This window comes from Pelecanus crispus, chromosome 16, assembly GCF_030463565.1.
Source record: "Pelecanus crispus isolate bPelCri1 chromosome 16, bPelCri1.pri, whole genome shotgun sequence".
NCBI lineage: Eukaryota > Metazoa > Chordata > Aves > Pelecaniformes > Pelecanidae > Pelecanus > Pelecanus crispus.
This window is the reverse complement of record NC_134658.1, coordinates 8288980-8312797: the sequence shown is the minus strand read 5'-3', so window position 1 is coordinate 8312797 and position 23818 is coordinate 8288980. Positions and strand designations below refer to the sequence as shown.

Genomic DNA, 23818 nt, shown 5'->3' with positions numbered 1-23818 from the left:
AAAATTTCTGAATCTTTCTTTTATAGAGCCAAGGTATAACCATTGTTTGAGGCTTTTCAGCCCTGCAGCATCAAATAAACTCTGTCCTCTGAACGCTGTAGGTGGTCAAACAAGAAATAACCATTTCTACCTTCAGGTTCCAGAGAAGGGGGTGTAAATGGGGTGGGCATTTGTCAGGAAAAAGGGGAACAGTAGAGCAGCTGCTTCTCAAATGTTAATCTAACTAAAAGTTGTTTAAAAAGCTACTTTTCTGAAATATGTTAACAAACATTAAACTTTGAAAATAACCTGGAAGATGAATTAGCACATAAAACAGCACAAGCAGATAGTGATTTAGGGAAATAAACTAACTCGCAAAGCTGGAATTAATGACACTTTCCCTCTAATTAAACTACAAGGGGGAACTTCAGATATTTAAACTGTTGTGTGAGGAGCAACATGCAAAGTACCTTAACTCAGGAGTGAGGGGTAAGTACCAGCTTAGATACGCCACAACTGAACCTGTAAGGCGTGAAGCCACTGAGATTCAGTTGGTGAACTGCTGAATCGTGTGTGATTTGTCACTCCTGCTCCTGTTTTTCTGGGTAGTAAAACACAAAGCCGTTTCAGATCTTTGAGACTTACAGAATAGATGGAAAGTGTGAATGCTGTTCATTTAATATCAAGTCTGGCATGAGAACTTTATGATCCCAGAGAACATCTGACGGGTGCGTGGCCTGTCGTGATGCACTGGTTCCCTTTCTGTGTCATTACCGGTGGTTTCTGCTGGTGTTTTTACTGTTCTTGCTAACTGTGTGCTTTGCACTTGCAGAAGAAGAAGTCCGAATGCAGTGAAGAGGAGCCAGGAGCATACCATTTTTAAAAATAAAGTATTTTTTTTATAAATTACTTCTGTTTTATTCCAGAGTGTATTCAATGAGTAAGCAATCTGTTCAGCTTAACATGGTATGAATGAGTTTGAGAAACACTCCACAGATGGGGCTGTAGAAGGGGACACCAAAGGTGTTTGGAGCGCTTGTGTGAGAAGGGCTTGGGTTGTTGGACCTTGCTCTGTTGTGTGACAAGCATGTGGAAGATAACCACTCATAACTAATAAAACCCTGGCAAATACATAATACACTGTTTTTTCCTGCTGGGATTGTGCCATGGGCATACTCTGGTAGTTAAAATACTGCAGTGTTAGGCTAGCTGTGTTCCTGACTGCGTGCAGCCATGGGTGCTTTTGTTAAATGACTGGCTTTTTTTTTTTTTTTTAAATAAATTACACTTGCACCTAAGGCACTTCATTTCTGGAAGTTTTCACCCATTCCTTCCCCCATCGTGAGTCCTGTATGCTGCTGTATTTCTAGATCATAGAATTCAAAATGTTCACATGTGCCTGGTTGGTTTTTAATAGTTTCCTTGGTGATGACTGTGGTAATTAAGCCTGAAATACCAAAGTTAAGAGTTTTTGCAAGCCAGAAAGGTGCTGGTTTTAGCTCTTGCAGCACAAATTTACTTTAGTTCATATTGCTTCATTTGATTCTTTGGACAGCTGTGCTGTGTACATACATAGTTCATGCTGTCATTTATTAAATATAAGCTTTTGTTTAAATATCATGTAGTTTAATGTGCTTAAATATGCCAGTGGTAGACTGTTCATATGGGTGCATTGTAACGAAGTTTTTGCATGAAGAGTCATGAACTTTCAGCTGGGAACTGCCTTACCAGACTATAAAGATCAAACCAAATTGGATTTAACGTAGCAAAGTGATAGGAAATGCTTGAGACGTGTCTGGGTGTCCAGTGGTGCAGGATTAGTGCCTGGCTGGAACATGACTCACCTGCGCTTTCAGCCCCAGCCAGGAATGTGTTTTGCTTTGGCTGGAGTGCTGGGTGTTTACTTCCCTCTAGGAAAAGTTTCGTAACACAAGGGTTGGTCAGAACTGCTGTAGGTCCATTTCTCATGTTGACTCTCGTTATTTTACAGCAGTAAGCATAAGATGCGCAGCCTTGGGGGCTTGGGTAGAGGAAGGGACCCTGGCAGCCAGCAGTGGCGGTGAGAAGGTTGCTGCTGCATCGAAAGCTTCCGACTGCCGCTTTTCGCTTGCTTGCGCAATCAAGCGATGGGGTACGGGATGATCCGAGGTGTTTCACTCTGACTTCGTGTTACTATCCGGACGCTGAAAAGGCTTCAGCGAGAAGTGGTTCTGTGGTTCTTCAGTAGCTGCACTGCAAGGGGCTGGGTTTTAGCATCTTTGTCTCCACAGCTACTGCAGGTTTATGCAGCCTTTTTATCCTCAAATTCTGTTACTTTCCAGTAACTTGTCCTAATTTTTTTTCCCTGCTGTTGCAGCATCGGCTGCTTATGTGAAACTGTTCCAGCCTGAATGCGATTCCAGCATTCAATATGCTGAACTTCACCTCCTACAACTCCCTTTATAAGCAAACCATACTTTGGTTTCCGTATTGAAGAGGGATGTGTTCTGGAAAATGGCAAAAAGTGCTGATTTCTGTGTCTGTTGGCCATTCTCATCACCTCATAGGTGACGAGCATTCTCTAATGGCTGGGTGCCACGCCAGCGGGGGGTTGTCCTCTGGCTGGTAAAGCTGATCAGTTGGTTCCACCAAATGTTTCATTAAATAGCTCCTGTAACTAAAAAAAATAAACGAGGCTGAGAGCGGGTACAAGGTACCACGTGGATGGTGGTGAGTCCCGTCCCAGCCAGGCAGCAGCGTTTTTCTGCCATCGTGTCCTGCTGTGAGGGGCTTCTCCGAGCCCGCGGTGCTGTGCCGGGGCTCGGGAATGGCGTGGGCCGAGTGGCCCCTGGGCAGGACGGTGACTGCTGGGTCAGCCCTGGGCTCGGCCCCGGGGGGAAAGGCAAACACGCGGTGAAAGGGTTTTGCAATGTTTGCACAAAAAAACTGACCTCTGTCCTGGCTGGGAGCGGGCTCGGCTGTGCAGCAGGGGTGAAACCCCGCTGTCGGAGAAAGGAGATGGTTCTTTTTAGCTGGAGGAAGATGATTTCTGTGCTTGAACAACAACCCGGGGAGCAGTGGCAGATGCCTCCTGCAGCGCACTGAAGCCGTGACCCCATGCTGCAGGCATGAGGGCTCTGCACTGCAGCAGCCCATTGTTCGGGAGGGGTTTGGTGGAGTGTTTTTTATCCTTTTTTTCCCCCCAAAGGGGCTTTCTGAGGCGAGAAGGGCTGGAGCCTGCCCTGGCCTGTTGCTGTTTATCATCCCTCAGCTTGCCAGCCAGAGCAGGAAGAAGCTCCAAATTATTGCGTGCAGCTCCTCGGCTGCGCTCGCTGCGGCTCTTCCAGCAGCAGCATGCGCTGCCAGGAGCAAAAATTGCACTGCCAGGAGCAAAAATCACGCTGCCGTGTAAAGCTGGGCGGCCACGGCTGTGCCGGGGTGGCTGCTGGTCCAGGCCGGCGGTGCCCGCTGGGCCGCACGGTGCTTCCTGGTGCCTCGGAAACGGTCCCTGCTCTTCTGTGATTTATTGGTGTTAAAAAAAAATGTTTCCACCTGGAATTATGATAAGGTCAGCGGTCCCCTGGGCCTTGGCTCTCGCCAATCCAGGGCTGCCGTGCCGTGAGCGGCGGCTGGTGCAGGCCCTGCTGCAGGCCTGGGGAGTGCGGCAGCCGCCTCCTTCACCCCGACCGAGCCTCGCATGGTGCCGGCAGAAAATCCTGGCTGCGGCTGCCTCCTTACCCGGCTCGCTGCCTGACCCTGCAGGCCTGCAGGCAGGGCTGCCTGTGCCCCTGCCTGTGCCGCTTCCTCTGCAGCTGCTGCCTGCAGCCGTTGCCTGCACCCTGCCTGCGCCCCTGCCCCTGCAGCCCCTGCTTGTGCCCCTGCCTGTGCCCCTGCCTGCACCCCTGCCCCTTGCAGCCCCTGCCTGCACCCCTGCCCCTTGCAGCCCCTGCCTGCACCCCTGCCTCTGCAGCCCCTGCCTGCGCCCCTGCCTGCACACCTGCCTGTGCTGCTGCCTCTGCGGCCCCTGCAGCCCCTGCCTGCACCCCTGCCTCTGCAGCCCCTGCCTGCACCCCTGCCTGCGCCCCTGCCTCTGCAGCCCCTGCCTGCACCCCTGCCTGCGCCCCTGCCTCACCCCTGCCTGCACTCCTGCCTGCACCCCTGCCTCTGCAGCCCCTCGCACCGCGGCCCCCCGCAGCCGCCGGCCCTCGGAGGGTGCTGGCGTGGAGCTCAGCCCGCTCAGGGCGCCCACAAAGCCCCAGCTGTGGGTTGGGGGGGGGGGGTGTCCCACTTTTCCACAGTGTTTTCACCCAGCTCTGGTGTGGTGGGAGGGTGGTGCTGGGTGGGGGGGGACCCCAGGCTGAGCACCCCACGCCTGGGGGGGTCCCTGTCCCCCTGTCCCTGCAGGACGGGGCTGCGGGGGCCGGGCCCGGTGCAGGGGCCGGGGCGGACCCGAGCTGGGCTGGGCTGGGCCGATCCGCTCCGCTCCGCTCCGCCGCGGGCCCCGCCCGCCCCGCTCCCCGCCATGGCGGCGGCGTTCACCGCCCTCCGCGGCCTGCTCGGGCTCTTCTTCCTCGCGGCCGGCGCCGCCAAGCTCTCGGAGCTGCTCTCGGCCGACCTGCACCGGCACATGGTGAGCGGGGGCGGCTGGGGCTGCTTCGGGGGGCGCAGGACCGAGCCACGGGGGTGCGGGGCTGAGCCCGTGCGGGGCCTGAGCCCCTTGGGGTGCGGGGCTGAGCCCCGGGGGGGCAAGGTTGAGCCCTTGGGGGGGCTGAGCAAGTTGGGGTGCTGGGCTGAGCCCTGGGGGGACAAGGTTGAGCCCCTGGGGGGGCTGAGCCCCTTGGGGTGCTGGGCTGAGCCCCGGGGGGGCAAGGTTGAGCCCTTGGGGGGGCTGAGCAAGTTGGGGTGCTGGGCTGAGCCCCTTGGGGTGCTGGGCTGAGCCCCGGGGGGGCAAGGTTGAGCCCTTGGGGGGGCTGAGCAAGTTGGGGTGCTGGGCTGAGCCCCTTGGGGTGCTGGGCTGAGCCCCGGGGGGGCAAGGTTGAGCCCTTGGGGGGGCTGAGCAAGTTGGGGTACTGGGCTGAGCACTTTGGGGTGCAGGGCTGAGCCCTTGGGTGGGGAGGGCAAGCAGGTTGGGGTGGAGGGGTGCTGGGCTGAGCCCCGGGGGGGGCAAGGTTGAGCCCTTGGGGGGGCTGAGCACCTTGGGGTGCTGGGCTGAGCCCCGGGGGGGGCAAGGTTGAGCCCTTGGGGGGGCTGAGCAGGTTGGGGTGCTGGGCTGAGCACTTTGGGGTGCAGGGCTGAGCCCTTGGGGGGGGGGCAAGCAGGTTGGGGTGCAGGGGTGCTGGGCTGAGCCCCGGGGGTGCAGGGTTGAGACCTTGGGGGGCTGAGCAGGTTGGGGTGCAGGACTGAGCCCCTTGGGATGCAGGGGTGAGCCCTGGGGGTGCAGGGTTGAGCCCTTGGGGGGGCTGAGCAGGTTGGGGTGCTGGGCTGAGCACTTTGGGGTGCAGGACTGAGCCCCTGGGTGGGGGGGCGAGCGGGTTGGGGTGGAGGGGTGCAGGGCTGAGCCCCTTGGGGTGCAGGGCTGAGCCCCGGGGGTGCAGGGTTGAGACCTTGGGGGGGCTGAGCAGGTTGGGGTGCTGGGCTGAGCCCCGGGGGGGCAAGGTTGAGCCCTTGGGGGGGCTGAGCCCCTTGGGGTGCAGGCCAGAGCAGAGCAGGCCCCGCCAGAGGGGCTGTGCCCCCCCAGCCCCGGGCTCAGGGCTGCTCCACTCCCCTCCCACCCCCCAGAAGTCGCAGTTCGTGCGGTTCGCCGAGGTCTTTCCCCTGAAGGAGTTCGGGTTCGCGCCGGAGCCGGGCCAGTACCTGGAGGTGGTGGGCTGGGTGGAGGTGGTGGCCGGGCTGCTGCTGGCGTTCGGGCCCCAGCTCCTGCAGGAGATCAGCAACTTCGTCCTCAGCGTCGTCATGATCGGTGAGAGCGAGCGGGCGCCCGCCGCCCTGCGTGGGGTCCGGGGGGACACTCGGGGAGGGACCTCGGCTCCCACGCTCTGCTCCTCGCCCAGGTGCCATCTACACGCTGCTGGTGCTGCAGGAGCCCCTGGCCATGTGCGCCCCGGCCACCGTTTGCCTTGGCCTCCTCCTGCTGCTCAACATCCGCGGCCACGGGGCCCCCACCAAGCCCAAGTTCGAGTGACCGGCGGCGGGAAGGACGGACGGCTCGGCCAGCGGGAAGCGATGCCCTCATGGGTATTTTCGGGGATGGCATCGCGTGCTACGGGGTAACTCGCCACTGAGGCGCGGCGCATCCTCTCCTGCCGCTGCCAGGGACCCTGGTGCCAGTTGTCCCCACGCTGCGGGCCCCAGACTGGTGCTTTGGGACGGTGGCTGTGGCACCGCCACCGCTCCGGCAGCTCCGTTGCTAAACTCGCACAAGGGGTCCAGCTCTTCCCAGCGTTCGGCCACACCGGGCTGGGGCTGGCTCTGCTCTCCTGGGGGCTTTTGTATTTTGGAATAAAGCCTCTTGTTTTTCACATTTTGCCTCCCCTGTTTATTTCTGCCTCTCCCCACGCTGAGCTGCGGGGGCTGAGGGGATGTTCTGGGGCTGGAGGCCCTGGTCTCCCGGAGCAGCGCCTGGGGACAAGGACTGGGGACAGGCAGGAGCCGGCAGCAGCTGGCACGGAGGCAGACAGCCGGTGGGGAGAGCCCGGCATGGGGGCGGGAGCCCCCCGGCCGCCCGGAGCCTCCCAGCAATGAGCCAGGCCACTTGCAGCACATCCCGGGGGGGCGAGAGCAGCAACGTGGCCCTCTGAACCCTGAGCCTGGGCCCACACATGCTTTTGGGGGGTCTTGCTCCAGAGGGACCCCTCTGCCACCCTGGATGGGCACGGCCAATGCGATGCACTCAGGATGACCCCTGAGGGGTCACCCCTGACCAAGGTCACGTTTGAACCCGGAGCATCTCCCAGCAAGGCAGCTGGGATGGCTGTGTGGGCAGAGTGGCCGTCTTGGGATGAGCAGAGGGGGTACAACACCCCCGTACTCCCAGCGGGACCGGAACCACCTTGGGGTGGCACCTTCAGTGTCCCAAAGTAGCATCCACAAATCGCAGGACCATGCAAAGCAGCAAGCTGAGTGCTCACAGGTCCTGGGGGGGCCCCACGGTGCTGCTCCCCCTAAATCCAGCTTTGAAGCGAGCAAAAGCACTAAGAGCCAGGAGGAAGCAGATCCCAGCTTTGATCCCTTTCGGGGCATCCCCCTTTTTCCCCAGCTGCTGGGTGCGGAAACTTGACCCCCTGCCACTTTCATCCCAGCGTGGGTGGGAAAAGGGCCCTGGGAAATGGTCCTAGACCGGGCGGGGGGCCTGCGTACCCCCAGTCCCGTCAGCTGGCGCAGGGGGTCTTAGCATGGCTCCAGCAGGGAATCCCCCATTACATACACACACAGGTGCTTTCCCCGTTCCAGCTGCCCTCCCACAGGCACTAACCCCCACAGGGGCTCAGGATGGGGAGCGGGGGGATCAGGCAGCCCCTGCCTCCCCCCAGCACTTAAAGCCTCTCCCAGCCTGGCTGGACCAGACAGCCAGGAGCAGCGGGAGGGGACGCAGCCGGTGCAGCCCGAGCCGCTGGGGTAAGTAACCGGCTCGGGTGGGCGAGACGGAGCATCCCCCGTGCACACAGGGCCGGGGGAAGGACAGGGGGACTGTCAGAGGAGTGGGGGGCTCCTCGGGGGTCTGCACTGCTCCGCAGAACAACTGAAGTCCACTGGGATAAGCCCTCAATCCGTCCCTGGGCTCAGCAGCTCGTGTCCTCCATGCCTCGGCCCGGTGCTGGGTGCTGCGTGTGCCGAATCCGGCCCTGCCGTGCTGGAAAACACCCGCTGGGTGACTCAGTGCCGTCGGCGAGGTGTGGGCAGGTGGTGATGGGAGGTGAAATAGCTGCAGCCCTGGGATACAGCCATTGCGGCACAACGTGGTTTTCCACGGCCAGCACCGGCAAACAGCGGGGTGGCAAAGCTGCGTCACGCAGGGCTGGGGGGCACGGGGGGCTGCCGGCCCCGTGCTCGTACCCTCTCCCCACGCCGGGGTCTCCACTCCGGTGCACGCTGAGCCGGCGGGTGACTTCCCCATGGGTGGGCTGCACTGGGGAGATTTGGGGTGCTGGGAGCGGGCCGGGGCCGGGTAGCCCCAGCAAGCAGGCGGCTGCGTGGGAGGTGTTAAGCCCCGCAGCTGCCCGCTGGAGCCGACGCAGCACCTCCGGGTGCTGCCGGCCGCGGCTCGGCCCCTCGGCCGCGGTGCAGCTGTGCCTGCCGCTCCCCGGGGAGCCCTGGCCCGGCGGCCGCCGGCGGCCCCTGGGCTCCCTCAGGGTGTGGGGGGACGCGGCTGGGGTTGGGCCGGGAGGGGATCCCGCAGCCCCTCACCTGCGAGGAGCTGTTGGAGGCTGAGCCCCTCCGGCAGACGACGGCGTCCCCGCGGGGCGGCTCTGCCTCCGGTGCCCAGCAGCTACTGCAGGCGCCAGCCAGAGAGGTTGTCCCGTCCGGGTCAGAGTCCCCTCCCTGTCCCCCGAGGGCCATGTTCAGGGCCGTGCCACTGACTGTCCCCCCACCTTTGCAGGAGCCTGGGATGAACGGCTCGGCGCCAGGGCCGCTGCCAGCGGGGCACCCCAGCGAGTGCGTGCCCAGTGACCCCGTGCAGTTCGTGCTGGTGCCCGCTGTCTACTGCCTGGTGCTGTGCGTGGGGCTGCCGGGCAACCTGGTGGCCTTGCTGGTCTTCCTGCAGAGTGGCAAGGTGAGGAAGGCCGTCCGCATCTACCTCATCAACCTCACGCTGGCCGACATCCTCTTCAACCTCACCCTGCCCCTCTGGATCCCCTACTACCTGGCCGGGGGGGACTGGCTGCTCTCGGAGGCCGCCTGCCGCCTGGCCGGGGCCACCTACTACCTGGCTACCTACAGCGCCGTCACCTTCATGGCGCTCATCAGCTTCAACCGGTACTGCGCGGTGCGGGCGGCGCGGCGGGAGCTGCCGCTGACGGGGTGCCGGGGGGCCGCGCTGGCCTGTGCCCTGGCCTGGCTGCTGGGGCTGGGCTGCGCCGTGCCCACCTTGGCCACCCCGCAGACCTTCCCCGCCCGCGCCGGGGCCACCGCCTGCTTCGAGCAGCACGGCCGGCAGCGGGTCTACGCCTACGCCATGGTGGGCTTCTTCTTCGCCGCCTTCCTGGTGGTGCTGGGCACCTACGCCTCCATCGCCCGGGCGCTCTCGGTGCCCGCCGCCACCTCGCCAGGCTCCCACCGGCAGCAGGCGCGCGCCATGGTGCTGGGGATGCTGCTGGTCTTCGTGGTCTGCATGGCCCCCTACCACCTCACGCTGGCCCCCTGGGTGGGCAGCCAGCCCCCCGCGCCGCTCTGCAGGCCCCCCGCCACTCTGGACGTGCTGCACGCGCTGAGCGTGGCCCTGCTCAGCCTCAACAGCTGCCTCGATCCCCTCGTCTACTGCTTCTGCATCCGGCGCTTCCGCGCCGACCTGGGTCGGACCCTGCGCAAGATTAGCCGGTGCCTCCCGCTCTCCCCACCGGTCCCCGCCAGGCCCGTGCCCAGCGCCTGTGCGTCCTCCTTCGCCTCCTCGTAGCAGGGTGGGCTCTGGGGTCCTGCCCCCGGTTGCCCCGGTGCCACAGTCCCGGTGGGATGGTGACCCTGGCGCCCGGCTGGGGATGGGGAGCGGCATGGGGGGAGCTCTGGCTTCGTGCACCCCCCCTCCTCTTCCCACCCCTGCTCCGCTCATCCCCACATGCTCACGGGCCCACGGTTGCCGTTCACGCACGGATCCTGCCCTCCGCATTCGCAGGCGCTGGAGGGGCGGCTCGCCCGGCGAGGTGGGACTGAGCTGCTGCGGGGGGAGGCTGAGCCATGGTGGGACGTGGTGAGACAGGATGGGGAGGGATGCCCAGGGGTTGCTGTCCCCTCCCGGGGGTCTCCATCCCCTGGGGACATGCATGATCAAAGACACCTGTGGCATGAGCTGGGCTGCTCCAGAGGGAGCTGTTTGGGGGCCCACGGATGGTCCTATCCTGCAGCGAGCCCGAGCCTTGCACCCGCATCCCTCCTGCTCTTGGCCAAAATTAAAAATGAACGAGCCAAAGGCCTCCCCAGTCTCTTTGCCGGCGGGCACCTGTGCCACACACTGTGCAGCGCCTGCGCCCCGGGGCAGGGCCGGGCGTGGGGCAGCCCCCGGCCCCCATCCCCGGCCCCTCGCCCCCAGCCACGGCTCAGCCCTGCTCCTGCTGCAGGAGCTTGAGCCGGGGTGGCTTCTGCACCCAGGGCTGCCGAGCCCTGCTCCCCCCTGCCCCATCCCCTGCCCTGCCCACGGGTGGGTGGCCATGGTGGGCGCAGCGCAGCCCCCAGCCCCACGCCTGCCACCCACCTTCCCGGCGAGCCCTGGCGCGCGGCGGGGGCGGCAGAGCCGGCGCAGGGCCGTGGGCGGCTGCGTGGGCGGAAGATGGTGTTTTCCCAGCCCTGGCTCGTTCCTGCCGCCACCGCAGCCATGCTCCCCGGCGCTGCACGGACAGGAGCGGCGGGTGCTGCGCGGCCACGCGGGCCCTGGGGCGCGCAGGAGCAGGGGGATGGTGACGGGGGTGCATCAGCTGCCCCCCAACCGGGGGTCTCGCCCCCCAGCACAGGGCTGCTCTCCAGCATGTTCCAACCCACCGGTGCCCGGGAAGGAAGCGTGAGGCATCGGGCAGGAGGAGACGGGCTGCCCGGGGGACCACCGGCACAGCACGGGCAGGGCAGCAGCCGGGCACCGGGACGGCCGGGTGCCTGTGCCTGTCAGCAGTGGGTTATTAAAGGCTGCTCGGCTGCCAACGGGGAGGCAAAGCTGTGGGGCAAGGCCAGACCCTGGGGGGACAAGGTCTCCATGTGCCATGGGAATCATGAACCGTCGTGACTCAGGGAGACCATGGCACAGCTAACCCGGCGTGGGCTCGCAGCACGCCAGGGTGCCCGTGGTCCCCGGGGAGCTTTGCTCCGGCTCCGTGCAGCGTGCCCATGGGCCGGGCTGGACACGGCTGGTCTCCGTGTGCCGCGGTGCCGCGTCTCGGCGGAGCCAGGACACGGCCAAGGGTGCCTCTGCTCCGCACCCAGTCCTGGCCCAGTTGTCCTCGACCACCCAGTTGTTCCCCTTTTGAAATTCATATTAAATTTTAATCCTTTTATATAACCGCTCGGGGAGGTGGGCAGAGCTCCGCTCCCCGCATGCACAGGAGCAGCCGTGCTGGTGGCAATGCAGGGTGCCGCTGGGCCTGCTGAGGGCTGGGGCTGGGGCTCCTCTCCCCGGGGGGCGGCAGGACTTTTGGGGGGCTCTGCACGCTGGGGGTGGGGGCAGCCCCAGCTCCGGCTCTGGCAGGGTGTCCCAGGGAAGGGACCGTTCAGCCGTGGGGGGACGGCGATGGGGGCCACGGGGCTGCTCAGCAGGGTGCCCTGCCATGGGGATGGCTCTGCAGAGCCGTGGCGCTGGGAGCAGGGCCTGGATCTGGCTGTGCTCTCCCCACGGCGTGCTGCCCTCCTGCTGCCCCGTGCATCCCCCGTCCCTGGCCGTCCTGCTGGGTGGCCGATGGCGTGACTGCTGGGAACAGCCCTGCCTGGTGACACAGCCAGCCTGGCTGGGACACGGACACCAAACACCAGGTCGTGGCTGCTTAAAAACCCGCTCCAGGCGCTTGCCTGGGCCGCGTCGCCCCACGCTACGGGCAGGGACTCCCACGCGGCGCGGTGGGCGGCTTCGGGGCCGGCATGGCGCCAGGGCCGGGCACGTGCCGCAGCGTGACTCCCGCCACCGCACGCAGCGAGATGCTAACCAGGTTATCGTTCCGCTGCGCTTCTAACCCGCGTGTGCCGTAATTATTATTATTATTATTATTATTATTAGGAAATGACATGGCGCGGTGCGAGGGCCCGGGCGGGTGGCTGGCGGCCCCTGGTCTGCTGGGGGGAGGCTGGGCCCCTGGGGGCTGCACCCTGCGCCGGGCTGTCCTGGGACCCCTGGGCTGTCCTGGGACCCCGGGAGTGGGGTCCACGTGGCAGCGTGGCCACGGGCAGGGGTGGGTGACAGGTGACAGGGTGCCCCCGGGGTGCCCCGGGGGATGCCCACGGGTGGGTACCACCTCTCCCGGTGCCCGCCCAGCACCGGGGGCTGAGCCCACGCTGCGCCCCCCGCCGCCGGCGGCAGCTCCCCGGCCCCACGCGTGGGTCCCGCGGCTCCCCCCGCTGCGGCCGGGGGTCCCGGGGCGCCGGGAGGCGGCGGCAGAGCCGCACCGGAGCCATTTTGCGGCGCCGCCGCCCGCTCTGACTCCCGGGGAAAATCCACCGCCGTGTCTTGGCTGCGCCGCGGCGGCCCCGCTCCTCCATCCGCGCCGCTCCGCGCCCACCCGCGCTGCACTGCGGGGCCGCCGCCACTCGCATGCCGCGCCGGGGCCAAGCGAGCCGGGAGCAGCCGAGCCCAACCGAGCCGCTCCGGTACCAGCCGGGCCGGGAGCAGCCGGGCCGGGCCGTCGGGGAGCCGCCCGGCAGCGGCCGGAGGATGTAGGCGGCGGGAGCCGGGTAAGCGCGGGGGGCGGCGGGGCCGTGGGCGCGGGGGGCCGGTGCCCGGTGCTGCCGGTGCCCGGTGCTGCCGGTGCCCGGTGCTGCCGCGGGGCGGGCGGGGGCCCCGGGGGATGCGCGGTGCCCTGCGGGGGGGGAGGGGGGGGGGCTCTGCCCGACGGGGCGGCGGGGCCGCGCGGGACAGACCCCACGGACACGGGAGGTGTCGCCCGGGGACCCGTCCATCGCCGCCGAGCGGGTGCTGGGGGGGAGCGGGGGGGGGGGGGGGCGGCAAGATGGCTGGGGGAGCCCCCCGGCACCGCGGCGCTCGGCTCCGCGCCTGGCCGGGATCCCCCGGCGGGTGCGGGAGAAGGGGTGCGGGCATCCCCCCCCCCCCCCAGGTGCGTGAGGCGCTGGGGAGGGGGCCCTCAGCCCCCCCAGCCTCCCCCCGGACGGCGACAGCAGCCATCCCGGTGCTCTCCCGCTGCGGAGGGCTCAGGCCGGGGCTGGGCAGGCCCGGGACCCCTCCCCAGCCCGGGGGTCTCCCCTCTCGCCAGCCTGCGAGGCAGGGAGGGTGGGCGCTGGGTGCGGGAGCCATGTCCCGGCCGCACCGGTGCGGGTCTGGGGCTGCCGGTGGGTGCTGGGCGCTGGCACAGAGCACACGTCGAGCCGCGACCCTCACCGCGACCCTCACCGCGACCCTCACCGCAACCGTCACCGCAACCGTCACCGCGACTGTCACCGCAACCGTCACCGCGACCGTCACCGCGCATCCGGGCTCCCTGGTGTGACCCAGCCGGGCAGGCAAGGAGAGCTTTTGGGGGGCCTGGGTCTGGGTGTCTCTGCCCTCTCATCGCCTCCCTTCTCCCGGGCGGTTGGGTTTTGGTGGAGGAGCCAGTCTGGTGCCTCCAGCCCGTGCCAAACCTGCAGAGCAAGTTGGTGCTGGGACCGCTCATCTCTCTCCATCCCGTGACATCCAGCCCGGCACGGTGCCTCCCTCGCGGGGCGCAGGGCTGCGCTGCCCGCAGCTGTCTCTGCCTGCTCCCCGTGCTGGGCACGAAGCCCCGAGCGGGCAGGAGGGGACAGAGCCGGGCTCTTGGGTGCCAGCTGCCCCCATGGGAGTCCAGGCCAGGAGCAGGTGGCCTCCCTTGGTGTAAATCGGGGCAGGATTCGGCCAGCAGTGCAGAGTCTCCTTTAGGAAATGGATGTCATTTCCCGTCTATCTCAGTTCCTCGCCTCCGTGCTCCCGCTGTCCTCCTGCACACGGCCACAGCTCCCAGCCCTCGAGGACCCCGTCTGCTTGGGGGATGGAGCAGGGGGACGGCCGCCCGGAGACGGGCACGGCCGCGCTCGGGAAGCTGGAAGGAGGCACGTCAGCCCTTTCAAAGCGTTTATTCAAGCGCCGGCAGGGCCGAGAGGGAAAAATCAGCCATCAAAGTGCGCATGGAGCATCTGAGCTGGAGGGGCCCCTCCTGGCTGCGGGGGCGGCGAGAGCATCGGTGCGGGGCGGCGCAGGCGTGAGCCCTGTTTGGGGCTGCCTTGGGTATTTTTACCCCACTGAGCCTGGGCACCAGGACCGGCTCCGGGCATTCCCACTGCAGGGAGCAGGGTGACATAATTGTGGTGTCCCCATCCAGCCTGGGTGAGTTGGTGCCCAGCCCTCGGTGCCCAAATCTCCCTCCTGAGTGCCAGGGCTTGTGCCGCGTGGGCTGGAGGAGCAGCACCCAGCCCTCCTGCCGGGCCTGGCCCCCAGCAGCCTGGGCAGGGTGCGGGGAGGGAGCGGAGGGTGGTGGGGACCCCAGGGTGGGCGTCCCTGGGGGGCCCTTCCTTCAGCCTCCCCATCGTGAGCTCAGGGCAGGGCCATGCCAGGAGCTGCAGGGCACGGTGCCAGCGCAGGAGGCACGAGGCCGGTGGCTGCACCGGTGCGGAGGGCTCTGCGGGTCTGCCCACCCGCGAGGGCAGGATCTGGCCCCGTGCTGGGGTCTCGTGCCCAGGTGGTGCTGCTGCAGCTGGGGCTGGGGCTCCAGATCCAGGTTTTGCAGACGCTTGTGTCTCTTCGACGAGCTGATCCGAAACCCTGGATCCCACCCAGCCAGAAATTTGGATCTGGAGCCAAAGGTGACTCTTGGCCCTTACTGCCATCATGGGAGAAGCTAAAATCTGGATCTGAGTGGTGACATGAGGAGCCTGGATCTGGCTCAGGAGCTGAACGTGTGGCTTGTGCTCCTTCTGCCCATCAAATTGGATTTCCCGAAATAGCCTGTTGAAGACCAGCGCCCGGCAGAGACCGAATGACAGGTCACCAGGGGTGTGGAAGCACCACCACGATCCTGGCTGCCTGCTTCAAGACGTTGGCAGCCAGCAATAATAGTAATATACAGTGCCATTGCTGGGAGAGCGCAGCGCCGGAGAGCTAAGAATAGCAGGCGAGACGTGCCGGCAGCCGGGGGACTCGCGGGGAGGGCCAGGGGCCAGGGGCGCGCGGTTGGATGTGTCCGGGGGGACATGCCGGTGGTGGGGTGGACGGGGGTGGCTGCCTGCCTTCCTCACGGTGGGGAGGACGTCCCCGCGGTGCAGGTGGCATGGGGCATGGTGGGTGCCGGCGGAAGGCAAGGGGATGGGGATGTGCAGAGCAGTGCCCGGTGCCGCCGATCCTGCGTCGTGCCCTTCAACGTGGCCTCGGGGCTCCACCATCCCAGGGGTGAAGCCTGTGCTGCCAAAGTGCTCCGTGGCCTCCGGATCACGGCCATCATGATGGCCTTGTGACGCCCGGTCCCCTGCAAGCGGCAGCACGGGGGGAGCCACCCCGGGATGAAGGAGGGGGCCGGAGTCCGAGCGCAGCAGCCCAGGCTCGCCTCCCCCCTGCCCGGGAGGATCGAGCCCCTTCTGCTCCCCCTGCCCTGCCCAGTGCCCTGGGGCCGTACGGCGTCGGCCCCGGGGGGACAGCGGGGACACGGCTGCCACGGGCACAGGAGCCGAGCCGCGGGCAGGCTGGGCTGCTCTCTGCCAGCCGCGGCGGCGGCACGTGGCAGCAGAGCAAGTGCCCATCAGATTAAGGAGAATTAATTTGTACTTTCCCTGTTTCTGTGGTGCCGGGGGTGCTGCGGGCACCCAGTGTCCCCCTCCCACGAGCAGCTGTGCTCCCGCAGCTCCCGTGTCAGCCCCTCTACAACCTGCCCTCAATCCTAATTAGATTTTCCATGTCCCCCCCCCGGCTCACTCCTCCCCAAATGCTGGAGCGGGAAGGCGCCATGACATGGTTTCTAATCAGCTTCTGAATTCAGATTTCTCTTGGCTGTCGTTGGAGGAGGCTTCACACAGCCTTTGTCTGGTGCTGCCCAAGCAGGGTGCTGCTCTGCGGTTCCCCTCGAATCCGTAGCGGCAGGTGATGCCGGCGCCCCGAGGAGCGAGCGGCTCAGCACCACGCGCGGAGGCAGCCGGGAGACCCTACAGAAACCCAGCTCTGTTCGGAGCCCGGCGCGCGGCCAGAGCATCGCCAGCACCCACAGACCCTGCCACGCGCGGCTGGGTGGGAGCCAAAGCGGGCAGCCTCCCTGCCGCGACCCGGGGCCGGCAGGTGCTGGGGCTGCTGCGCGGTGCGGCGGTGCTGTGCCGGTGGTGCCAGCTGCTCCCGGCAAGCACCGAGCGCCGCCGCCGCTGCGTTCCTGGGGCTCATCCTGCGTTGCTCCCAAGGGACTGGGCGGCTGGTGCGGGAGCTGGGCACCGTGCCCCGCGTGCCTGTCCTGGCACGGCTCCGCTGCGGCCGGTGCATTGCTGGGTTTGGCTCCTTCCCCGGCACCCGGACCTCGTCGGCAGCTAGTTGTGGCTCTGAGCGAAGCCAGGGGATGCAAACACTTCCCAGCACTGCCAAGCCCCAATTAATAGCCTGTGAATCATGATGCCATTGGAAGAGCAGATGTTAGCGGCGTGGTTGCCAGCGCTCGGCGTTTCACTGAGGGTCTGTTTGGCCTTAAACCAGCACCTTCGGGCGGCAGGCGGTGGTAGGAACCTCGCTGCCGGCCTGGCCCTCTCCCCCGGCAGGGCCGGGAGCCGTTTGGGCTGGTAATTAGCTGAAGTTTTTGGTGGGCAGAGCGGAGCGGCAGAACAGCCTGGCCGTGGGCGTGTGGGGGTGCCGCTTCAGAGCGAGAGGACTGCGAAGGCTGAAGGTACCGAATCCCAGCGTGACGCCCGGTGGGGCACCTGCCGGTGTCCCATCCCTGGCACTGCGGCCTCAGCCCGGGGCATCCCCGTCTCCCCAAGGGGCTGGAGGGGCTGTGGCGGGACTGGGGACCCCGGCCCCCTTGGTTTGGGGATGGTGAACTGGTTGTTACTGGGGGAACGCTGCATGTCTGGGATGTGGCTGTCCCTGCCGTGGTGGTGCAGCTCGGCTGGGTCGGTGTCCCCAGCCGGTGGGTTGGGGCGAGACCCCGTGGCGGTTGATGCACCCCGGGTCGGTGCCATCGGTGCAGCCGAGCTGAGGGACGGTCTTGGTGTTTCATGTCATGACATGCTCTGGGCTCCCCCGGGCCCTCTCTGGGTGGGGGGGAGCTGGGGACGGCCCCGTGCCGGGGGAGCTGCGGCGGGCGCAGCGGTGTCAGGGCTGCGGGCGTGCGGGGGGCTGGCGGGGGCGAGGGCTGCGCGCAGGTGCCTGCGGGGTGCGGAGGAGCGCGTGGGCGGGGGGGCGTGGGGACGCGGCGGGGTGGGAGCAGCGGGGGCGCGGGGTGCACAGCGCTGCAGCGGCGCGGGAGCGGCGGGGGGGTGCGTGGCTGCGTGGCCGTCCAGGCGCACAGGGATGCAGCGGTGCGAAGCGGCCGTGTGTCCGTCCGGGCGTAGCGGGGCTGCGTGTCCGTCCGTCCGCGCGCGCGCGTGGCGATGCAGCGGGGCGGTGCGTGGGCGCGCGGGTGCCGCCGGCGTGGGCAGCCCCTTGCCGGGGGTGCGTGGCTGTGCACGGGTGTGGCCGGAGCGCGCCGGGGAGCGCGTGGGTGTGTCCCGAGCGTGCGGGGGCGCCGGCTCCGCCACCGCCTCTCGCTGCTGGCGTCGGCCTGGGCCCTGGGAGCGTGGCCACCGCTGTGCTGCCGCGGGTGGCCGTGACCCCGGGGACGCCCCCGGCCGGGCCGGTGGCCGCTCGCTTCGTGGCCTGGCCACGGCATGGGCATCCCGCAGGGATTTTGCAGGAAGAGAGCGAACCCAGCCGCCGTGCCGCTTTGGTCGTCCGGCTCCTGCCGAGCCCAGATGGGCAACTTCATGGCTTAGCGGCAGCGGCAGGGTGAGTGGGGCGGCGGGCGCCGGGGAAGGGGCTGCTGGGCGGGAGGGGAGCGGGCCTGGCTCCGTGCAGGGGGGTCCATGCCTCGCAGAGCCCCTCTCCCAGGAGAGCCCCGCTTTGTGCCCAGCGGTGCCGGTGCAGCGGATGCCTTGGGCAGGGGGGACGGGGGGGACAGGATGATGGCGAGTTCCCGGGCAGAGCGGGAGCCCCCCAGGCAGCCTGCGCCCCGCAGAGCCGCTCCTAACCCTTTCCTGGCCGAGTCCTTTTCCCTGGCAGCCACCTCCTCGTCGCGGTGTGCAGCGTATGGCTCCCGGCCAGCCCTCGCCCAGACAAGCCTCGGCACAGCCTTGAAGCTCGCCCGGCCAGGATGGGGAGCTCCCAGCCCGGAGGTCTCCCCTCCCTTTCCCTGCAGCCCTGCGCCGGGCTGGGGGCTGCATCTGCTGGGGCCGGGGGCTGTGCATGTTGCGGGGTGCGCGCTGGGGCTGGGGGCTGTGCATGCTGGGGCCGGGGGCTGCGCCTGAGCTGAGCTCACCCTTGGGGCCATGGTGCGCTCAGCCCTGGGGACGTGGTGGTCTCAGCGCGGGCGTTTGCTCAGGATGAGGGAGCTGAGACCCCGTCGCTCCGGGCCCGGCTCTGCACGGGACTGCGCTGGCTGTCCCCGAGCCGTGCAGCGCTGGGGTCCATGCCCGGCTGCGGGGGTGAGGAGGGAGCGGGCTGCGTGCGGGGGAGGCTTTGCTGCGTGCTCAGAGCTGGGGGGACGTGCTGGCCTTGCCCGAGCCCCCCGTGGGGTGGGTGTTCATTCGCCTGCCCCTTGCACTCCAGAGAGCAGAGCAGGGAGCGGAGTCCCAGGGCGGCCGGGCCGAGCGTGTCCTGGCAGCGTGGGGAGCGGGGCAGGGCTGCACCTCTGTGTGTGCGAGGGACGGGGTCCCCTCTGCGGTGTCCGCGTGGTGGCCCATGGATGGAGCTGGGGAGCCCCGGGTCTGCCTGCCTGCCAGACAGCCCCGCTGCTGGGGAGCAGCACAGCTGGTGCCGACATCTGTGCTTCGAGCCCTGCCTGTCTTCGGTTCGCCCCTTGGTGCAGTCACGGTGGCTCCTGGGTCTCTCTCTACCCCTCCATGGTTTTCCCCCACCACCTTGCCTCTCCATGAGATGACCCTGTATCCTCCGGTGTGTTTTCTTGGAGGGGAAACTGAGGCAGGAGGGAGGGAAGCAGCAGAGCCCTCTCCTGATCCCACGCCTCACCCTGCGTTGTTTTTTCCTGCCAAGTGATGCCAAGAGCCAGGGGGAAGCAAGGGCATCCTGGGACACAGCTCCCCGCCGTGTCTGCCCGGGGCCCTGGAGCCGCCCGGCTCCTGCTGCCGCCGCCCGGCGCGTCCCTGGCCCGGGGCCGCGAGAGGGGCTGGTGGCGGGGCCGCGGGGCGGCTGTCTGCGGCGTGTGCTGCCGGGTGGGGTGCTGGCAGTGGTGGCCGTGGTGGCTGTGGTAGTGGTAGCCATAGTGGCCATGGCAGTGGCAGTGGAGGCTGTGGCAATGGTGGCCATAGTGGCCATGCCAGTGGCGGTGGTGGCAGTGGTGGCTGTGGTGGCTGTGGCAGTGGTGGTCATAGTGGCCATGGCGGTGGTGGTGGTGGCTGTGGTGGCCATAGTGGCCGTGGTGGTGGCAGTGGTGGCCATAGTGGCCATGGTGGTGGTGGTAGTGGCAGTGGTGGCCATAATGGCTGTGGCAGTGGTGGCCATAGTGGCTGTGGCAGTGATGGCCATGGTGGCTGTGGCAGTGGTGGCCATGGGGCCTGTGGTGGTGGCGGTGGTGGTAGCGGTGGCCATGGCAGTGGCCATGGGCATGGCGGTGGTGGCAGTGGTGGCCATGGGGGCTGTGGTGGCCATGGTGGCCGCAGTGGTGGCTGTGGAGGCCATGGTGGCCATGGTGGCCACGGTGGTGGCCATGGGGGCTGCGACGGTGGCAGTGGTGGCCATGGCGGTGGCCATGGTGGCCATGGTGGCCGTGGAGGCCATGGTGGCCATGGTGGCCATAGTGGCCATGGTGATGGCGGTGGTGGCCATGGTGGCCATGGCGGTGGTGGTGGTGGCCATGGTGGCCACGGTGGCCATGGTGGCGGTGGTGGCCATGGTGGCCACGGCGGTGGCGGGCAGGCGGGCGCTGTCCGCGGTGCTGACCGCCCCGGCGCTGCCCCCGGCCCCACGCTGCGTGGCCGAATGGGGGAACCGGCAGCGTGCCCCGACCCCTGGGTCCCCCACACCCCTGGGGATGCCCCGGCCTGCCCCGGCCTTTGATCCGTGGCAGCTCCAGACAGGGTTGGCCACCCCACGCCGGGCCTGCCCGCCACCAGGCGCTGCCACCGGCCCCGCCACGCAGGTCGGATGGGGACCGGGCGCCGCGAGTCGGGCTGGAGAGCGGGGCAGGGCCGAGCGTGGCACCTGGGGACACGGGCCACCAAGGCTCCGTCACGCCCTGCCCGGTTTGGGGCACGCCGGGGAGGTGCTGCCGGCTCCGCTCGGTGCACGCGAGTGGGCGCAGGGCGGCCGACGCGGCGTGCCCGGGGTGGCACCGCTGGCTGGGGTCACCGCGCCCACCTCTGCCCGTGTTCCCCGCCTCGGCGCCGGTGTCAGCGCTCCCAGAACAAAATGTCAAACCATGCAAATGAGGCTGCGGGAGCGGCTGATTGAAGGGCCCTGCCCCGCCTCGGAGTTGCAATCAAATATGCAAATGGCTCCCGGGGAGGCTAGCGAAGGCTATTAATAGCGGGGGATGAGGCTGTGAGAAAGCACGGCATGAGGTGGGGGGCTGAGCTGGCTCTGCGTGTCCCTCTGCCCTGCACGTGCCACCGGGCAGGCACCCTCCCCTCTGCCCGTGGCCCGCGCGGGGTGGCAGGTGGTCCCCGCGGGGAGCCCGTGGACACCGGCTATCGCTTTGGCTGCCGTGGCCCTTTGCAGGGCGGGTGCTGCCCACGTGCCCGCGCTCCTGCCCGGCGTCCTGCGTGAACGGTGCGTGTCTCCGTGCCGGACGGCTGGGAAACCCCGCAGGGAAATCACATTCCTTGGAAACGCCGGGCTGAGATTTTCCCCTTGGGGAGTCTAACCTCGAACAAGGAGGAATTGGGTACCTGGGGGGACCGGGCGCTGCTGGAGGGGTCTACTGTGGCTCGGTCTGGCAGGAGGAGCTCAGCCTGAAGCAGGCGTCACCGTTTCGGTGTACGGAGGGAGGAGGGGGCTAGGGAGGGCTCCTCCCGGCCCCCCATCCTTCACCCTCCGCTTTCATCTCCCCGTCTCCCTCCTGCTTTCCTTCCACCGCCGTCGAGGCAGAGCACGTCCCTCTCCCGCCAGCTCAGTGCGAGCACGCGTGGGTCCCCACCATGGCGCTGGCGGGCACCGCGCTGTTCCCAGTGCCCCAGCCGCCGCGGGGGGCTCGGGGGGCCTGGGCCTCTGCCGCAGCCCCTCTGCTCCATCTCGTGGGTTTTGGGAGCTGGGAGCCACCTGACCTTTTTAGAAAATTGTGCAAGTAAGGCTGGAGACAACAGTAACTAATTATTTAAAATCTGAAACTGGAATAATTAGCCCAATTAACAGTCTCAGGTGACATCTTATTCCATCTGATAACGGCCTGCGGAAGAGGGAAATTAATTAACCCATCAGCCTGACGTTTGTAGGTCACTGCTGGCTCCTCAAGCCCGTCTGGGTGGGAGCAGGGGTGGGTCGGGGGTGCCTGTCCCCCTTGGTGCAAGGGGTCTGCATCTTTTGGGGGTCTCAGCGCAGGGAGGGGGGCTGCGGTGACCCCAGGCGCCAGCTGGGGGAAATGGGTTGGGGGCTGGCGGTGGGGGGAGAGGGTGCTGTGGTCCGAGGCCGGGGTGATGGGCAGGGGGACGGGCCTTGGCGTCCCCCGGGAGTGCTACCAGCGCAGGTTCGTTAGTGAGGCGGCAGCTGTAGGCCTTTAAGGTTGCTGTGGAAACGGTGGTGCTCGTTACCGGGAGGAGCCTCACGCGTTCCAGGCAGGGCCCCCCCATCACTGCGGAAGGGGGACCCCCGCCCCGGACACCTGGGAGTGCACAGACCCCTGTGTCTGGAGAGGGACGTGGCGAGGGCACGGCCACGCACACGCGGGCGGCTGGCGTTGGGAGCGCAGCTCCCCGCGGGCCAGACCCCCTCCGTGCCCGCTCTGGCACTGCCCCACCAGCCCCAGCTGGCCCTTGGCATGGCCGGCAGTGCCAGGCAGGGCTGCAGATGCACACGCACGCGTGGACACGCACGCACACGCATGCATCCCGGCACAGCGCGGGCTGCCAGCGTGCACGCCTCCCCGGGCAGCGCAGCTGTGCCCCCGCACCCTCTTGGGACCCTGTCCTCGCACCTCCGCCGGCACACGGCCGTGCATGCTGCCGGCGCGTGCACGTGTGCCTGCCTGCAGCCCGGCCTGCCAGCTCTGCCCTGCTGGCACCGGGGCCGCGGTGCCATGCTGCCTGCCCTCCCCGGCGCGGCGCGGCACCCACGGGGTGCAGAGCGTGCCGAGGCAGAGCCCCCAACCGCAGCCCCATGGGCAGCGCGGTGAGGCCTCAGTGCTGCTCTCGGCTCTTGGAGTTTTAATGAGGTAAGTGGTATAAAAAGCTCCGTTTGCCCTAAATGCCCATCCCTGCGTGAAGCCACTGCAGCGCAGCCCGGGCCCACCCCGGGAACTGGGCAGGGGGCTGCGGGGCTGGGCACACGCTCCCGGGCTGGGCACGTGGCAGCGGCAGGAGGAGGAGGAGGACGAAGGCGTTTTAGCACATTTGCAATCATTTCCCTCCTCCCCCCCCAAGTTTACAGCTTACCTCAGCGGCTTATCAGCCTCCAATCTCATTAAATCAGGCAAATTGTAGCATCTGATATTTTATGGAGATTAAGGTGTGCGCCCAGACTCTATAATTATCGGCAAAGATGTATTTACAATACCTTGTTGCTAGTAAACAAAAAATAACTTCAGATCAAAGCGCTTTTACAGGCAAATAAATCTGCCGATAGAGCCCCGCTGCGGCGCGCGGCGGGGAGACGGTGGTGCTGCCCGGGGCGGGTGGGCATGGCGGGGGGACGCGCGGGGGGCGGTTCGGGGATGTCCCTGGTCCCACGTGGCCGCTGCAGCTCCCATGTGCCAGGGCCATCCCCGGGCCGGTGCCCTGTGCCCGGGTCTCCCTTGCCGGCATCTCCCGTGGGTGCCCGGTGGCACCCACCCCCTCCAGCTGCGGCTCTGCCAGGGATTTCCACCCTGGAGACCTCCCCGCGTCCCTGCTGACGCAGGACCGGGATTTATTGGCACAAGCGTGTGAGCGGCAGTGGTAGCGACCTTGCCCCTCGATTTGTCACCGCGGTGGGAGCGCTGCGGATTACCGATGCGGTGACACTGGTTTATGGCTGCCTGAAGTGGATTTATCCGTGCGGTGGGGCCCGGGCTCGTCACCGGTGTAAATCACCGCAGCGCAGCTGGCACGAGCCCGAGCACGGCGGCTGCCGCCCACCAGGCCAGGGCCTTCCAGCCTCCCCGGGGGGTTTCGGGGCCAGGCTCCCCGCGGGGCCGTGCACTGCACGCCCCGGCTCGGCTGCCCGGCAGCAGGCACGGCCATCCCTGCTCCGTCTCACTCTCCTGCCCACTGAAACAAGAATAAAATGGTGATAATGCTGCAGACGTCCTCTGGAAAGGGCTCTGAGGCAGATGAAAAGCCCTACTTAAGAGTGAGGCCATTATTATTAATAACTCAGAGCAAGGCTGTAAATTCAGCCGACACAGCTATTATGGGAAATGAACCTGCTCCCGTGCTGGATCCAAGGCTGCCCGGGCATGGGACGGGGATGGGGACAGGAGCGGGGCTGTGCGGCTGCTGGCTGGGTCGTGTCCGCAGCCATTGGGGCAGCGTGGCCGGCGGGGGCAAAACCTCTTGGCAGACACCAGCTCCGTCTGGGCTCGCTGGGGTTATTTCTCCGCTTTTCTGGGAAGGTCGGAGGTGTGAGGGAGGGCTCCTGGAGCAAGGTTCTCCCCCCCCACCAGCAGGAAAGGAGGTGGCT

The 23818-nt window shown here is 66.7% G+C and overlaps 2 protein-coding genes across 2 annotated transcripts; both read left to right on the top strand.

Annotated features, from left to right (window-relative positions):
- The first annotated feature begins 4480 nt into the window (after positions 1-4480).
- Positions 4481-6139, top strand: TMEM35B (transmembrane protein 35B). Its single transcript, XM_075722168.1, has 3 exons — positions 4481-4588; positions 5737-5917; positions 6009-6139. The coding sequence occupies exons 1-3, from the start codon at positions 4481-4483 to the stop codon at positions 6137-6139; spliced, it is 420 nt and encodes a 139-aa protein (XP_075578283.1).
- A 2424-nt stretch (positions 6140-8563) lies between these two features.
- On the top strand, positions 8564-9568 carry LOC142595046 (platelet-activating factor receptor-like). Its single transcript, XM_075722161.1, has one exon. The coding sequence runs from the start codon at positions 8564-8566 to the stop codon at positions 9566-9568; it is 1005 nt and encodes a 334-aa protein (XP_075578276.1).
- The last annotated feature ends 14250 nt before the right edge of the window (positions 9569-23818 follow it).